The sequence below is a fragment of the Bacillus rossius genome, chromosome 2 (genome assembly GCF_032445375.1).
Source record: "Bacillus rossius redtenbacheri isolate Brsri chromosome 2, Brsri_v3, whole genome shotgun sequence".
NCBI classification, from domain to species: Eukaryota; Metazoa; Arthropoda; class Insecta; order Phasmatodea; family Bacillidae; genus Bacillus; species Bacillus rossius.
This window is the reverse complement of record NC_086331.1, coordinates 91,668,665-91,687,773: the sequence shown is the minus strand read 5'-3', so window position 1 is coordinate 91,687,773 and position 19,109 is coordinate 91,668,665. Positions and strand designations below refer to the sequence as shown.

Below are 19,109 nucleotides of genomic sequence, written 5' to 3'. Positions count from 1 at the left end.
TGGAGACTCGTCACTCAAATCATGTTTAAACTATCTCTGAAAAGTTTTATTTTTTATTTTCTAACATGAAAATCATCACACTCTTGTGCATAGTAGATCTATTTTGTATTAAGTTTAATTTTTACTATGCATGATAAAACTAACCTTTTGATATAAATAGTTGTAAGAAAATGTTATTAAATTTTCTTGAAAAAGTTATGAAATTGTTTCACCAAATCTAGACACCCAGGGTTAGCTCTCTTTTATTACATGCAAAATTTTTTCTATTCAATGTTATGGATATTTAATGCCATATTATTGAGGATTATGACCTAATGAGCAACAACACCTCTCTTGTTCCAACAGCCTAGTACACACTCTTTCTGCATATCATGAATTATAATGTTTCAGCTGCAAAGATACAACTACAACAATGATGCAACTGCATCAAATATCTATAGTGTATCATATAGCAAAAAAAGTAGTATGTAATGTGATGACTATCAATAGTTGGTTAGCACATTACCATCAAGTATCACAAAATTAGACACACTGGTTTATGTTTAGTTGTACAGTACATCATGTTTGCGACTAATGCATGTCTGCATTCAACAACTCATCACATTTGCAAGGATCAATCTATGGACATGCTGTGGCATTTGTTGATGTTTCAACGTGTCAATTCCAGCATACACTCTTTTAATTACTGACCAGCAGTGGATAGTACTGTTGAAATTTTGCTATTGTAAGTTTTGCTAATATGGTGTCAGTCTGCAAAGAGAAATTTAAAGATTGCGTAAGATCACAACAAACAAATATTTTCAATGGTTTTGCCAAGGAAAAAGATGATTGATATTCTGATTATTATGTAAGCGAATCCAAAAATTTTAGTAAAATCATCTCAAAATGAAAGTTATGCTCTATAATGGTGCCTTCCCTACTGGTTAATTATAGAGGCTGTTTGTCCAATGTGAAGAAGAACACAAGTCGTGGAAGACATGCTAGGGAGGGAAAGCATGATCACAAAATTAAATTTAAAAAAGGAATGTAGACACTCATTTGCTACCTGCATTTTATCGGATCCTTAAGTTAAACATAAGGATTTCAGTATGACTGAAAGAAATACTTTAGCAATACTTACTTCTTAAGTCTGCTTTGTACTCATATTTAATGATTAATAGTCATTTCTGAATAGTTTGTTTAATAAAGAAAAGCAGAAAAAGTAAAAAAAAAATTAAGCCTGGTTCTCCAGAAAAAAATACAAAAAAAAACTGACCAGTGAACTTATTTCTTAGTTAGCATTTAACATAATTTCACTGATTACAATAAAGACAAATTTATTTACCTGTTGGCAGGTGAGTCCATTTGGGATATTATTGTTTATAAACAATTTCATTGTCAGAAAATTGTGATACTTTGTCAGAAAATATACTGGGGTAAAACCATAACACGATAATTCATATTCTTTTGGACTTGGTTAATATTGGCATCGGATGTGTGGTGAGGGTTGGTCCAGGGAGCTGGAAGATAATCACTGATTAGCTTAGGCTTCTGGCAGTCACGCATATCCTGAGAACTCTGAGAAAAGCGCCCCCAGAATAGTCTGGTGGGGAGACGGAGGTATAGACCTGTAATCAGGAAACTGTAAGGTTCCAGACTGGGGAAACCCATGCAACGTAGGGGTATCCAGAAGTTAATCTATAGTAGAAAAATCACAAAGTCCGGAGAATTTGGTAGGAATGAAATCAGGAAAAAAAAAAAAACACTAAAAAACTACATGACCAATGGCAAAGTAAAAGACGGAGAGGGACGAAATCCCTAGTATATAATTACACGGTGATTCCATTTCAAAGTTGCACATTCGAATCAAAGCAGATCCATTGGACTGTACTTGAATGAAGTAACACAGAGACTGCTTCAAGGGGGCTAGAGACAAATGCATAGCTGCCAACCATTACGGATTTTCCGTAATTATTACGGATTTTAACCCCGAATTACGGAATTACGGAACATCGCTGGTTTATTACGGAAACGAGGCTTTGTGCTGCATGGTAACGGAGAAAATTCCGTTTCTGCTGTGCTTGTTTCGTGAACGCAGTTTGAATACATCGCTTGGTTGCACAAATAACGGAACTAGTAAGTGTGCGCATGTACGATGTACTGTCGAAATAAGTAAATTAATTCTCGTGTTTTCAAATAATAATGGGATGGTATTACGTCCGTTGTACGATACAACTAGTACATATTCTCGGACTTATCGTTTGAAGGCTACTTAAATCACGATAATTTTTGTACGGTACTTTGGCTAACCTGTGTTGTGTTAATTTATTTCTTGAAAGCCATTTTTTTCATCATAGTGTTTTTGTCGTGTCTACAGACGTGAATTTTTTTTATGTTTTTCGATAGTGTTGTGTTCTTCAGTGCCGGTTTTAGAAATGAAGCGTGTGACAGAATAATGTGTATCTGGGAAAAAAAACACGCAAGTCTTCAGAACTTTCGACTTAAATATTCAAAAGAATGGCCATGCTTGTCGTTTTCAAATGTTTGGAACGCCACGGTTTTGTAATGTATGCACGTGTGACTTTTCGATTGCACATGGTGGAAGGGATGACTGTAGACGGCATATTGAATCAAAGAAACATGCAGAACATTTTAAAGCCGTGACGAGCAATAAATCTATATCTTCGTTTTTTCGCTACATCTGAAGAAACGAAAGTAACGAACGCAGTTATTGTTTACAAGTCCTTGTGTTTGCCTTGTTGTTTGTTTACATGACATTTCTTATCCAACCAGGATAAAAAAAAGCAAATAAAAAGACAGTTGCTTTAAAGTTTAACTTTGAATACTTTGAATTGAAGATTCAAAATATCCAGTAAAATTATTAATATTTCTTACATATTCAGATGATTGTATTGTTCAAATAGATTTTTTTTATTCATTAATTTGCATTGTATTCATATTTTTCTTTTTCTTTTGCATATTATTGTCCTTGTTTTATCTTGAGAGTGTGTTATAATGCCCCAGGGAAAATTTATCGTGCATGATTTACGCGTACTTTTTTCATATACCTAATTGCCATTACTGATGGGTGTGATTTGAGGTTGGCAGCTCTGCAAATGTATTTAAAGCTGCCCTTGGTTCGGTTTGGGGGGGGGGGGGGGGAGAGAAATGGTGAAAAGAAAAATAGGGGGAGGGGGAAGACTGAGAAGTGACGATCAGAGTGGGAAAATGGATGAACTAAAAGGCTCACCTATTTGGCAAAGGTGCCGGAAGATGGCAGTCAGAGCTTTGAGTTAGGCATAGGACTGGAGAAGGGCTCCATGAGTTTGCTTAAAGTGGGGGTCATAGTTACAGATGCCCCATGAGTTAGTGTTCATTGATAGCTAATTCAATAATTACAGTGGAAAAAGGGGGGGGGGGGGGTATTTTATTTCCTGCAGTGTCCATAGATGGTTCACCAAGGCAGTGCCATGAGCACGGGCATAGACTTTGGGCAACCCTAGCATGGAAGTGATGGGGCGGGGCCAAGAGAGGGGGATTGGTTTTAGCACAGCACCGGGTTCTTAGAACAACAGGAAGGTGAAAGGGCATGCGGAAACTTCTGGCGCCATGTGAGCCAAGCTGGCATAGACTGGATGTGCGGTGCAGACTTGTCTCGACACGCAATACTGTGTGTGCTCAAGAGGGCTGGAACGGGATATGAGAATGTGACAAACATTGCACTGCAAAGTCGTGATACCTAACCATGCCCGTGCTCGGTCGTGCTGACTGGAGAGAGTGCAAAAGAAACGAGATGTGCTTGTGATGTTGGAAGTGTGCAGGATTACACATCTGTACTTGCATGCAGACGGGAGAAACCTGAAGGCACTGCCAAGGCAGCATGAGAAAGGAATGTGGCAAGAGAAAATGTGACTGCTGACCAGCATGGTTAGTGGCCAAGTCCCCGATGGGGAAAGAAAATTAAATGCCCACCCAAAATTAAAGAAGCAACAAAAAAAAGTTGTGTATCCAACATTACAAATTAATGGCACAGTTCCCAGGATATCTAATGATGCTCATGTCACTAAAAAAAGTAAAGAACAAAAAAAGTCTATAATGTTGCAAGACCCTGCCCTCCCCAGCTTTTATGAGTATTTGTTAAAGGAATGAATATTATATTTTGTCATTCAGAAGGGATCAGCTGGATATGTAAGTTCAAGGCCACAGTGACCTAGTTTTGTATTTATATTTTTTAATTGGTAATATTCTTGTAATTCAATTTTGATATTTAATTAGTTTATATAGAAAAATATCTTTACTATAATTTTACTGGCTTTCACTTGGCTGTTTATGTAAGTATGGATTTTAATATTTTGATTTTTTTAAAATCGTAATTTTTTAAATAAAATTTATTACTTATGTGGTTCATAGTGTGGTGGTGACATGTCTGAATGTAAGACAGTACTGTGGGTAAAAATAAAGAAAGAAAGACGTGTCCTCACAGCAACGCCGAAATGATAGACAATTTATCGCATCCTGTGTAAGAGAGATTCAGACGTTCGCCAGGACTGGGGAATCCCTGAATTTTGTATTAGATTAGAAAGTGACAGGTGTGAGAGAAAGACAGACACATGCGACAGAACTAGGGGAAGGCCTGCTGAGAGGGGAAAGCACTGAATAGTAGTTGTAAGAATAATATGTGTAGCCAATAGTAAAGCAGTATTTCGGAGAAGTCTCCACCTAAGTGATTTTCTCTGTAAGCTGGTGATGTGCTGAGTTTCGTCAGTCGTTGTTCGAGTGCTGTGCGGCAAGGATGTGTGGGGGCAGTGACTCACAAATGTATTACGATATTTTAAGGGTGGATAAGTTTACGTCTGGGTGCCGGGGCTGTGTCGAAGTTAAATATATACCTTCTTTTTTAATAGATTTTCGGACATTTATTTAGAATTTATAGGCCCCAGACATGCGGTGTAGGCCCGGTAGTTCGCTGTTCCACCGGGATTTATTTCCCATGTATTTTCGTACCTAGACGACGGTGTGAAGGCACAGAACAGTGAGTAACAATCGGCGAAAGTGAGTTTTCTGCCTACCTATTTTGTAAAGAATATGTAAGTTTGTCATTGTAAGAAGAATAAATTTAAATATTAAATAAAATTTGTTTATTTAAATACCAAGAGTAACAGTCTTTCGAATAATTATATAACTATTAACAGAATTTCACACCCTACTTACTACCTGCAACAGTCGCTGAAAAATTCTTTAAGTGTTTTTGTTTGTGCAAGGAACAGTCGTCATCTTAACCGGGCACGATTGTGACTTGTTATAAGTCTTCTTCAAAACCAATGCCATGCCTGAATATTGGGAGTAAAACAGTCATACTTCCTTTTAAAACTTTATTTACTAGTGTGAGTGGAGTACAAATAACTTCCCTAAAACCACTAAATGAGCGTACTTACTATTCAGTGCTTTTGATGATCTGAAATTCTTTTTTACTGAAGAGTTAATTTAGTTATTAGTCACACAAACAAATTATAAACAGCAGTTTCTTTTAAATTGCAACATAGCCTCTAATTCTGGATTTAAAAAAAATGGTACGCTATCAGAAATGTGGCAGGTTTTGGGCTTCTTGTTATTTTTTTCGGCCAAGTAAAAAAGCTGAAATTCTTAGACTACTGAACATCTAGGGAAATTTATCACTCACATTTTGTTTTGGGAAAGTAACAAGCAGGAATAATTTTTCTCAAATCATAAAGTTCCTGCACTTCAGTGTCAACACAGTTGCAGATCCAATCAACAAACACTCTAAATTTCCCTGTTATTGATAACTTTGCAAACAAATTTTGCTCTGTTTACACACCCAAGAAAATGCTCTCACCTGATGAGGTCTTAATTCTTGGAGAGGTGCCAGGTTGAGAGTTTTTATGTAAAATAAACCTGACAGTTAATGGCTTGAAACTGTATATTTTTGGGAGGCTGAAAGTGAGTGTGTTAATTTTCAGTATATTCAGGTGATGGTATTAAATTCCTGAAATATTGTTTGGCTGGTTGGGAGACCAAACAATTACTACAATAGTGTAGGTCTAAGTAAAATGTGCTTAGATGTCACCACACACACATACATGTAGATCACTTGGTCAGAACCGTAGATCTCCCAAAGATCTTGTTGCTACTGCCAAAGATTTGATAGAGGAAAAGTTGTGTTCCGCCCCACCAAGATGGTAATGTCCAAAAAGTATTTTAGGAGGACAAGCAAGTTGTGAAACTTATTTCAACCATGCACACAGCAGCTACAGAACCAGAAGACTGGTGGTTCCAATTATGTATAGTGTAGGAAACCAGAAATGTAGTAGTAAGTTTATAACTTGTACATGAAGGATATTGACTATCTTGACCAAAGAGTCATATATGTTCCAGTGGCATGAAAGACAAATAAATAGACAAAAAAAGTTAGCATTCCAGAACCCTGTCCTCCCCAGCTTTTGTAAGGATTTTTCACAAGAAATAAATATAGTTTTTTTAGTAATACAGATGGATCATAGTGACCTGGTTTTTCATATTTGTTTTTTATCATTAATATTTAATTAATTTTGATATTAAGTTATATTTAGAAGAGCCATTTAATTACATTTTGACTGATTTCACATTGTTTGCTTGGTTACTATTCTTGTTAATGTATTTTTCTGTATTTTATTTACATTAAATATGTTTTTTTTCCTATATTTATGTTTTGTTTTCATTTAGATTTTATTATGTTTTTAGAACTGTAGGTAGGGTTTTGGTAAAGTAAAGACAGATGTTTGATGCTCTGTTGCCGTCAGACAGACAGTTTATCAGTTACAGAGATGTTCTGGTAGTTATTGTGTATATTCTTATGATGGGAAATACGTCAGGTGTTAGCTCCCACTGGAGGTGGTAAATTTATCAGGGTTTTGTCATAGCTAATCAGAAAAGAATTTTATAATTGTGTGTGTTCTTAACATAAATGCCTAGATGTAAGTATAATGAAATTTTGGTAGTACTATTGTGTCCTTGTACAAAAAAGCTGTGTTGTGTATGACTGATCGAATCAGGCAGAAACCTCCCCCCTGCGTGGTTGGACTTAGTTGTGTTGCTTCTTTAGTACTCTGCTCAATGTGAACTAAATAGGTCGCATTAGGCAGCGGATCGCGCAAATTACTAATTATGTATTGACTGATGAACTTTATGGTCCAGGCAGCACCAAATATGTAACCTTTTTTTGTAAATATGAACTAGAAATCTTGAAACTATGAGGGAGTTCCCAAATAAACTGAATTTTTTTCTTAAAAAATTTATTTATTACCTTCTTTTACAAAATCCATTAGATGCGATGCATTGTCAAGTCTTTTTTCTCACTGTTTGGAGCACCTCTGGAATCTTCTACTTTGATATCCTCCAGTACCCTTTGCGAAGCTGTTTTTACCACCTCCATATCATCAAAATGATTCCCTTTTAGATTTTTCTTTATTCTCGGGAAAAGGAAAAAGTCGCACAGGGCTAGGTCTGGCGAATAGGGAGGGTGGGGAACGACAGACCACCCCTAAGAGGTCAAATAGAGGTTCACTTGTAAGACCGTGTGTGTGGGGGCGTTGTCATGATGAAGGAACCAGTCACCTGATCGCCAAAGTTTCGTGCGTTTCCTCTGAACATCCTCTCGCAAACTTCTTAAAACTTCTAAATAAAAGTGCTGGTTTACAGTCTGGCCAGGGGGAACAAATATTCCACCAACATCAAAAAAGACAATTATCATCATCTTAACATTCAACCCCACTTGTCTTGCTTATTTTGGTCTGGGGGATTTGGGAGTCTTCCACTTGCTTGATACTTGCTTGGTTTCTAGGTCATATCCGTAGCACCAACGCTTATCACCTGTAGTGACTTTGGTCAAAAAGTTTGGATCACTTTCAATCTCTTATTTCAAGTTCTGGCTCAAATTCAATCTAATGTTTTTTTGATCATGTTTGAAATGGAGAGGAAAAAATTTAGCGGCAACACATCTCATTTGCAAATTCTCAGTCAAAATCTGCTGGCATGAGCTTCAACACTCTCCTATCGCTTCTGAAATTTCATCGATCGTGAAACGACAATCCTCTTTGATTTTTTGGTGGTTTTTTTTTAACGTTTTCATTATTTCGAGATGTTGAAGGGCCCCCAGAATGAGCATGGTCTTAAACACTCATCTCACCATGTTTAAAGTGCCCAAATCAGTCAAAAACTTGTGTGCGACCCAGAGCATCCTCCTTGGAAGCCTGCTGAAGCATTTGGTACGCTTACGTTCTCAATTTTTCAAGCAGGAAACAAATTTGAAACGCAATCTTTGTTCTTTTAAATCTGCCATAATGACTTCGCAGGCAGAACACTAGAACAGTAAGATAAAAGCAATGCTATGATCTAATGTTAACCTACAATCTGACGCCCTCTGGGCAGCTGTTTAGTGAAGGTATTTACTAACCCCATCTAGCGGGGGAACTCTCTACTACGTCTACGAATGGTAGCACGCTCTCAGTCCAGTTTTTTTGGGTCCCCCCTTGTATATTGTGTGTGATCAGCCCACAGTGGATCTTTACTATTGCTGTTTTAGCTGCAATCCAAAGCACACGCGTGTCCTTGATTGTACCGTCGACACCAAGCGACGTCTGGACATATTTGCGAGATGTGATTTAATCTGAGTTTTCAGAATGTTTTTCATCATCAAAAATTATAAACATTTTATTTTTGAGCAAGAAAAATTCAATTGTGTTTTTGCTGTGGTAACTTTGTGGAACGGTTAGTGAGCATCTAGTAATGATGGACGATGTTTTTTTTTTTCAGGAAGAACTAGATATAAATCTGCAAAGAACTAGATATAAATCTGCATGAACATTTTGCTTATAATTTTCTTCAGTAATGACAGTGTACAGAAATTGAAATGTCATACCAAAATTCAGATCATCTATAAATATTTTTGGTGAACATTTTCATCATTTATTTTTTAACGAGGGTTTTGTGAATGTTCTAGTCAGATAACCTTTTTACCAGGCCGATCTGAAAGTGCTGGAAGGGCCATTGTGGTTCAGAGGTCATATCACTCGCCTCCCACCAATTTCCAGTGGAGCCAACATGTATTTTGTTTCTTCAAATGTTTATGGAATACCTTGGCTATTATGCCTTGTCACAAAGTGCTTGAAGAGCTGTGGAGTCAGTGGTTAGATCACTTGCCTCCCAGCAAGGTAATCAGGGTTTGATTCTCGGCGGATCCAGACCCTGATTTTTTCTGCTAGAGGCAAACATGAAAGTGCTCTTTATAACTTACACCATTGCACTCCATTGCTACTCCAGCTCACAGATTCACTGCTCATTTATTTCTAATAATCTTGATGTTTACGAGACATTAAACCTTAATGTTTTTATTTGTTTATTCATTTACAAAGTGCTTCCTGTGACATAATGCAGTAGAGTGCACCAAGTCATTCAAAAAGTGAATAATACACATACTTGTTTTTGTCTCTATAATGAATTGTTACAAGGAATAAACTGTTTAGCAAACACATGTAGTGCAGAAATAAAACAATTTTTACATCTATCTTCCAGTGCATTTTGATGGCACCCTAAATATTGACTGACTGACTATACATTAGTTGAAATGTTCACTATTATGAATAAACTGAAATTATTATTGCAGTGATTGATAAATATTATTAGATTTTTTTATAGATTAGGGAGGAAACTAAATTATATCCAAAATTATCTATGAAACTATTCCTTGATTGTATGCATTGTTATTTTCTTATCCAATAACAACTATGCAAGTAAAATTAATGTTTCTTATTGTAAATAATCAGTTGAATTTTTATAAAGTGAAGCCTCATTAATAAAAACTATGTTAACACAAAACTCTCATTCATACTAATTGTTTTCACACCCCTTAGAACTTACATAGAATATATAATATTGTTTGATGAAAAATATGGTTGTTGTGTAATACAAAGTGGTTTTTGTCCCATGAGGTAACAATTGTATGTATATAAGAAACAGAATTATAAAAAGGAACACTGTGAAGTTTCATTTAAAATAAATACTGATCTCATCTCCATTGATCAGTTTAAGATGCAGGAAAACAGATTAGAAAGTAGATATTCATCACAAGTCTCCAAGTAGGTAATTTATTGTAATTTCTGAAACTTTGGTGCATTCTGTTTTCATAAATGCCTGTTAAGAAAAGCACAGCAAAAAACAATTTTTTACTAAGGTTTTCCTAACCTAAAATTGTATTTTAATATCCCTTAAGAAAGTAGTTTTTGTACTTAATAAATTATATGCAAGTTTTCGTATAGCACATTTTTTATAGTTGTTTTGCATGTAGTAACATAGTTACATATTTATAACTTAATTTGATTTTCCTCTAGGAATTATATAATTTTTTTTTGTGATTTAACTAATTTGCAGTTGTTAGGTTAGTCCAAACCTCATTATTTCAAAGTACCAAAATTATGGTTCTTCTCAGTTATATTTTAATGAAATTTGACTGTACCTGTTAAGATTAAATTACTTATATCCTAAATATTCATACATACTTTTTTTTTTTGTTTTCTTTCAGGGAATGTATGAACATCCTCAACACCAGAAAATGGCAACATGAGAATCACAAAATTCATTTTGAAAGTGGAGTTAGGATGGGCATTGGTGCTTTCAATTTGGTAACTTTTTTTTTTGTTATTGCTACCATAGAACACTGTAGTCCTTTTAAGTATAAATAAGTTTTAAAAAATTCATAATCTTGTAAGTGAGATCAGCCTAGCCAAAGATCAAGGAGCTTTTCTACACAGTAATACATCTCGAGAGGCCACATTGCTGGGCCAGTGCGGAGCTGACTGAAGCTCAAAAAATGTGAAAAGTTACCTACCTTGCTGTTTTCAAAAAAAATTACTACATGAAGTGTAAGGACTTTTAAGGGCCTTTTTTCAATAAAAGGCAAATTAAGGACTTTAAAAAATATTAAGGAGGATTATGAACCCTGTAAGTATTTTTAATTTACACATACAAAGTAAAGATTTTTAAGGTTATGCAGCTGCATTAAAGTAAGCAGTTTATAAAATTGAAGACATTTGCCTTTGTTTCTGCTTGCTTGACTGATGCACAAGTTCAGGTAGGAAGGTTAAATATATTTCATTAAGTAAACATGCCCAAAAATTCCAATTGTTGAAATTTTTTTTTAAATTTGCTTTTGAGAATGAAAAGCATGTGACTGTATAGTAGTATAATAAAAATGTATGAAATCTCATGTGGTGGGTTTGGGATGCTAAGCTCCCAAAGAGCAAAAGACATATGTGCTTGAAACACACTTTTATGAAGTTTATGTAGACCTGTCTTATGCACATGTTCCTTCTTTCCAGTGGTGTCATCTTTTACAGAATGTAGATCCTTTTTCCCAGACTGCTGTTGAGTCCATTAAGAAAAATTTGACACATTGTCTTTAGTTTCATTGTCTGTGTTCATTCTTTTCAATTTCCTTTTAGCAAAAAGAATTGTTTTTGCTTCAGGCATTTCTTCTATGACAAGCTGTTTCACAACAGCTCATTTCTTGCTAGGGCTACCTGGCAAAACTCTCTTTACTCTGCTAACTGCTTTTCCCAAAGACTGAGACCTGGAATAGGCAGTTTTGGATGATGATTCAGCATCTTAAAAATATTGTCTCTCTTATAAATTTTTTTTTGATAGTGTATTTTCTTTTCTTCTCTGTTTAATATTTTTTCACAATATTTTTAGCCCTCACATTCTTCAAACTTTCCTGTCTAATTTTTTTCCTTTCTTGTTATTTTGCCAAATAACAATCATATTTATGTTTATCGTGCCTCAGGATTGTTATGTTGAACTCATATAATAGAATATAATCAAGCATTAGTTTAAGATTTAGATTTGTTCCTTCAAGTGCATTAATTATGACAATAAAGTGTCCCAACCATAACACAATTTGAAAGTATGAAAGGAACGTACAAAAAAGTCATATTTCACTATTTCAGATATTGGTTGGAGATAGATTGAAAGTAATCTTGTTTACGATTCGTAACAATATTTATGACGTCTCCAAGGTGGTATCGCTTACATCATTACCACCCCTACTTCTTATGGGAGAAGCACGGGAATATGGGAGTTTTGGCCTGGGAACAATAAAACCACTATTTTTCATGTATTTCATTGTTTGAATACTATGCTTTTACGGTATCGTAAACAAGACTATAAACCTCCCCCCCCCCCCACCCTAGTACTTTTTTACGATACCAATATTTCTTTATCGACAAAATTGTTTCTGTAGACTTTACAACTTAAGGTGGTATCGTGAAATATAACACGGTCCTCTATTTATTACCAAAATTTATGATTTTGATAAATAAAAGCTAAAATAAAACCTGTATAAAAGTCGTCAATTTTGAGGAATAAATTACAGGTATTGCAAAATAGACTAGGCCGGGTGGGACTGTAGCCTACTTCACGATACCGATAAATTTTAATCTTGTAACATGTGACTTTCTGATAATTATTTTACATACCTGTATTCAATACAGTAGACCGAGTTTCAATGTATTGTACTTCACGATACCGAGAAAATATTATGTCGAAACGTGTCACTTTCACAAAATTAAATACAAATATCGTAAAATTGACTAGACTGGGTGGGACTATAGTCTACTTCTCGATACTGAGAAATATGTATCTCGAAATTTTTGTTTCGCATATTGAAATTCCAGTATCTAAAAACAAACTACACCGAGTAGATTTTCATTCTTTGTTACGACACCCTAAACCCATAATATACTACAATGAAATACGTGAAAAATAAATACTACACCAACTGTTCTCTCGACATGACTCACATTTTACCCCATTTATACCTTTATATTGTAACATACAAACAGCATTACCAAATTCTACCACATGTTACACTGTTCTGTCCAGTCCATATATTATAAGTATTTATAATTTTCTGACCAAACCGAATCAGTCATTCATTTTGTTTTCATTACCTGCACTAGTGCTAGCCCAACATATTAACTTTCACATATCACCTATTCCTTAGATCAACCTTCAAACACACAATTGTACATATCAGACTACCTCTTTTTGGACTTATTTTAGTCTCTACTTTTTCCCTTCAAACCAATTTTCATCTTTTTTATTAACAATTTACTCACACTTGCTGACTTTTCGCTCATATATCGAAATCCTTCATTAATCAAACAAAAAAAATTACACACCCACAATCACATACTTTTAAAAGCCACAATGACCACTTACCTTTATTGGCTTCATGGAGATAAATGTTTATTTTTATTATTGCTGATCCAGATAATAATTTTTGGCCAAAATAATTTTCCACTCTGCCATTAAATTTATTCCTTTTCTCGAAACCGTAACTGTCATTTTCCTGTCCTCTACAATCACAAGTACACATTTTTTCTCTACACAGTATCATTACTTGAATTCAGTATAAATAACCTTGAGCTTGCTCTTCTCTTCTTCCGTCTACTCTCATTATTACACATACCCTTCAATTTCAATTTTATTTTCGTATTAATCACTTGTGCTTTCATTACTCAAAAAAGTACATTACACCACTACCGCTCGTACAACCCAAACACATGCCACATTCACTGTTACCAACACAACACAAAATGTTTTATATATATATATTATAATCTTAGTTCTACTGTTTTATTCCCATATAATTAACTTTTTTTTTCAAATTAACTTGTGGTGTGTTGTGTTCTGCTCTCATAAATTTTGTAGAATTCCTGGTGTTATATGTGTGTGCATCCATCTTTTTGTTTAAATAGTTTCTTTCCTTATCAATGAATATGGGTATTCTTAGAATACTGTCAAGATTTTAAATTTGTTGAACTTTTTTTCTTTCAGTGAGATAGTAAATATTATCATTTATCACTAAATGAATGGCTCTTTTTATGTAATTTTAGAAGGTTTTCAATTCCCACTTCTCAACTGTGATATTTAGATGCTGATCAGCACTTGCAAGACTGTATAATAGTGACGGGCCAGATCCCAATTTCTTTGAATCCAAATCTCGAATTTGAATCTCAAAGAGTACCTCGAAGGTACATCTCAAATCTAAATCTAGGTCTCAAGGGTCAAAAATAAAATAATACACAAGAAATAAAAATATTAACTATGATGTTGGAACATTCAACTATTTAAATGGTTCTTTCACAGACTAAATTTCCAGAATTAATACATATTGTAATTTTATTTACATAATTTATTACATATTAAATTACAATCTCTTGGGGAATGGTAACAGGATAAGCGTGAAGAAAAAATTTACCTAGTAAACTTCTCAGGTTATCAGTGTTGAATTTTTTAATTTGCTTTATTTTCTCTTAATATTTTTCTTCAAATATATTTCCTCAATTATTGAGACCTTCGAATACTAAGGATTAGATAGTCCTTGAGGATTTGATTGGCCCATCTCTACTGTTTAAAGTTATCTTTTATCTCAATGGAGGTAGTGTACAGGATGAATATCTGCACTAATTTCTCAGACATTCTTTTATAATAGAATTTTCAAATTGTCATTTTCAATTGTAATTGTCGTTTATCAGATTGAACTTTTGAAATGTTTAATTGTAATTGTTTACTTTTTCACTTAAGTAATTGTCAATTTGAGGAAGCAATCCATGCATTTGTTGGTTATTTTGGACAATGGTGTACCTCACTTGGTAGCTTTGCTGTAATTGTCTTGACTTCTACTTCACTTTTTCTGTATTATGCAGAGTTGGAGTCAAATTTATACTTATGGATTAGGCCAATCCTAATTCAATGTAATATTTTGTGACAGTTGCCAGCCCAGTTAGTTCATTTTGATAATAATTTTGGTTGAAATTTTATTAATTTTGCCAGAATTCGTAGGCATGCATACATGTGGACAGATGAGATTTATCCTTGTTGACTGAATCATGAGTGGATTTTGTATCATAAAATTACCATAAAGACATTGTTACTTTAAATCTGCCTTCTTCCATCAAAAAACTGTTTGTTTTACATAGATTTGAAAATTTGGGCCTCTGCGTAGAACCCAATATCGAAGATGAAAAATATTTTCTTCATAATTTCAAAGTGATTGTTTAAAATACTTTTAGAATATTCTATTAAATTTATAGCCTAGTATTTATGCAGTTGGTGCTCAAATTATTCTAGACAACTTGAGTACATCGCCATTTTCTTCATATCATCTTTCGACTTCAATGACCACGCAGCAAAAATATTGGTTATTAACAGTGTTCTGTTTCAAATTGTTTATAGTTGTCATTTGTATTAGTCTAATGTTTCTGCTATTTTTCATGTTATTTAGATTATTCATTGTTTGTACTATGTCGGGAATTAATTATGTCAGTAGTTTTTAAATGTTTATATATTTATAAACTAAGAATTTAAAAATAAAATGTCAAAAACTACATAAGTATTTTTGTATTTATTACATAGAGAATGATAGTATAATTGTGTTTTTTTTTTCAGATGATCTCATTGCTGCCTGGACGTGTAATAAAGCTGCTGGAATTTATCGGCTTTTCTGGAAGCAGAGTAAGTGAGTCATTTCATTGGTGTTTGTGTTTTGTGAGTATTATTTCCAAGAATAGAGCTAAAGTTGGAGAGCCCTATTAATGCTTATTTTAATGGGGTTAAGTAATGAATGGAATGGAAGGGTTTTTACGTTGCATGGTTATGAACAGAATCGTAAGATTACAGTGGGTTCCGAACCACTTAGATGCCAACTTGGTGTCATAAAATAAATCTTTTTGGGATATTGGGTTTGAACCTACTGCCCTTGCCTTATAGGCACTACGTATTAGTGATCACAACCACTGAGGACCCTTGAAGTAATTAAATGTAAAATTAAAAAATAACAATTAGAGCTTTGGTCTATGCTGAAGAAAACCTTGGAGTTGACATAAGAATCGTGAAAATATACTATGTTTTATTGCATAATCGTCACACCTGCATAATTGTTGCACCATTATTTTAAAGCGTCAAAATTTGTAAAAAAAAAATTGTATTAAAATTGCATCATGTTTTTGATTCCGCTGTAGGTATCAAACATGACCTTGCCAAAGTTCACAGGACAAAGTTTCATGCTACAGCAATCGGTTTTCGAGTTGCTGTCAGGTAGAGTGGTAGTTACAATGGGAAAATACAGTAATTACAATTATAGTAAAACTCGATTAAGATATACTCAGACAATACAATTTCCCATGCAATACGGTCAAATGTTTGGGTCCTCTAATTTTTTCCATAAGATGAAAATTCCCCCCCCCCCCCCCCCCAATAAAACAACCTATGTTAAAGTTGAAATACATTATTCGTTAGAATATTACCGCCTACTTATTTAATTAAAGGAAATATGAAGTTGTCCAATGTGTAAATTTTCTTTTAAAATGTTTTCAAACGTTTTAACAATAAATTTTTGGTCGCTGTTGTGTAGGGCGTACAAAAATGTAACCAGCGCTAGTTGGCGTCATGTTTGGTTACGTTGATGCCCTTGTAGAGTGTGTGCTCGTATTCAAATCTAGATATTGATAGCTTGCCGATTGCATGCAATGCGCGAACTATGTCTCATCCCCAGTAAACTACATTTGATAGCCCGTACTTTTTTATGGTTAGTGTGTACTACGGCGATATTTAGGGTATACTTTGTTAGTTTGGCTCATGTTTTTTGTTTTTCTATTTTAAGTTTAACAAAATATGTTTTTGTCAAATTACTAATGTATTTAAATTGTTTGGCGTGCTCTTGTACACACTGCTTTTTAATTAAACATACTTTCACTGCAACATGTTTGGTTTTTATGAAAAAAAAAGTCAACAAAATTTCTTTTCTTGCATAAAAATTCCACCCCTACTTTTCAAACTTTATTTTAGCTTAAAATGTGTGAGGAATTTGTGATAAAACATAGTTATACAAGCTAAGGTTACTTTTTTTTTTCAAAAGATTTATACCTAAACAAATCAAAGTTTGTCTTAGGGAATTTTTAAACACAAGGGAAAAGATATCAAAAATAGTAGAATGACTAAATGGACAGGACAGTGAGAATAGTTAAAAGTTCATTCTTATGTATGAAAAACGCATTACAGACACATATACAGCACAGATTTATACAATGGGGAAAGAAATGACATTTAAAAATCTGACCGAAACATTAAAAAAGAATTTCTGCTAAAACTGTTTAACTAGAATTAAATTGTTCAGCAGCTTAAAAGTTGGACACTTAACATCTGCAAAGACTGGTCAGTTAGTCTCCATCATCAAAACATTTAAAATAAACAAATTCTTCCATTAAATTGACTACATGGGATATATAGAGCCAAGATAATATGGTTTATGTTAAGTTAATAATTTTCCCATGAAATTCACCACGTAATACAAAACCAAGAAAATGTTGCTAACCACATAATGCCACTATACCTAATTAAATCATATTTTAACCACCAACCATTTTTTGATTGGCAAGCAGTCTGGTTCCATGATGACGGAATCTTAAAATTCACCCAAAAATTGGTGGAAAGTAGCAGGGCCTGGCACTGAGTTGTGCTTAGATGGCCAGCTTGTTTGACTGAGTTTTACATCAAACACAAAGCTTGGAGAAAGTTTGGTCTGCATCCAAACAACAGCACTGCAACAAAAAAAAATATACCTTGATGTGTCGTCCAAGCTTCAAAGCACAAACAAGAACAAATGGTATTTTAAAATCACAAAACATCTTGCCCATCTTGAAATAAGAATTTCAACTTGTTTTGGGGTAAAGTCACAGCTTCGCTATCGGTCAAGTAATAAGTCCTGGGAGCGTTCGGCTACACTTACTTCCCCATCAGAGCCTGGAAATGTTTTCATCACTCGTCTTATTCTCCAATGAAGTGGAGGCGATTTTGGGTCTTGACTCAACACTAGAGTGTTGGGTTGCACATTCAATCCAGCTTTAGTTCACTTCCCTGGCACCTGCCGCTGATGTAAATAATCAGTATGCCATTACTACAAGAAGCATTGGTGAGCTATTTGCAAAAGATTTCACCTTGACAGCTGAGTTGAGGCACCGTAACTTCTTTTTCAGGTATTATTTGTGGAGGGCCCAAAGTGAGGAAGTGACTCGGTGTCAGAGCTGTCACGTTACAGGGGTCAGTTGACAGTGGTGTCAGAGGACGTGAATTCAATACAGCCTTAACTTGAATGATGACTATAAAACTTCTTATATGTCAGCAGCTGACTGCCACTCACCTTACTTAATCACCCCTACCTTCCACAGACCTCAGTAATTTGTGCTGCTTTTGCTATGAAAAAATTTAATTTTTAAATGATTTTCAGCACAATTTTTGGCTACCAGTAGAAACAGTTAGCTAGCCATTGTGTATCCATCTTTTTGGCTTGTGAACATATATATATATATATATATATATAAATAAATAAATAAAAATAAATATTATTTATATATATAAATTTGTAGTTTGTGATAAACTTAGTGGACTTTATGCTGAATTTAGCAAATGTTTATTCTTGTAAATATAGTATTCATTTATTTATTTAAATTTGTAACATGCCCACCAACAGTCATTGGACTTATATGGTGGGCACAACACAACACAGACAACGACACAACTATCACACTACACAGCTATCACTGCAAATGCATGGACTCCCAATTCCGTACCATAGCAGGAAAGACATCCGCAAATGGTATCACACGAGGGCAGAGTACCATACATCGGCAGTGATAACAACACATAAACATTAAACAATTAGACAGAAAATAACAGTAAACACAAAATAACAAAAAGATACAATCATTTACACAAATGACAAAAATTATGGTGATAATAACAAAAAATAATAAAAATGGTAAAAACTTATCAGAAACCAAACTTAAATACATCAAATATTTACATATCAATAGGTAAAACAAAGTAAAAGAGAAAAATTTCAGACTAGCAAATACTGACCAGATAATTAAGTTTTACAAATAGTATCAATTTGATTGAAATTAGAGATATGTAATAATTACATCATTCTTTTTCTGATATGTACGGAGGGTAGATGTTAAACGGCTGTTAAATTGAGGAACTCTAATTCTAGTACTATCAAGAATTTACTTATAATTTAA

General features: G+C 34.2%; 1 protein-coding gene across 2 annotated transcripts in view; it reads left to right on the top strand.

Moving 5' to 3' along the window:
- LOC134529458 (tetratricopeptide repeat protein 39B-like) overlaps nucleotides 1-19,109 on the top strand; it is a 207,871-nt gene that overhangs the window by 126,567 nt on the left and 62,195 nt on the right. For both annotated transcript variants that reach the window (XM_063363579.1, XM_063363578.1), the window contains exons 8-9: nucleotides 10,553-10,652; nucleotides 15,481-15,546. In XM_063363579.1, coding sequence (XP_063219649.1) covers nucleotides 10,553-10,652; nucleotides 15,481-15,546 — 166 coding nt within the window. The remainder of the gene's footprint in view (nucleotides 1-10,552; nucleotides 10,653-15,480; nucleotides 15,547-19,109) is intronic.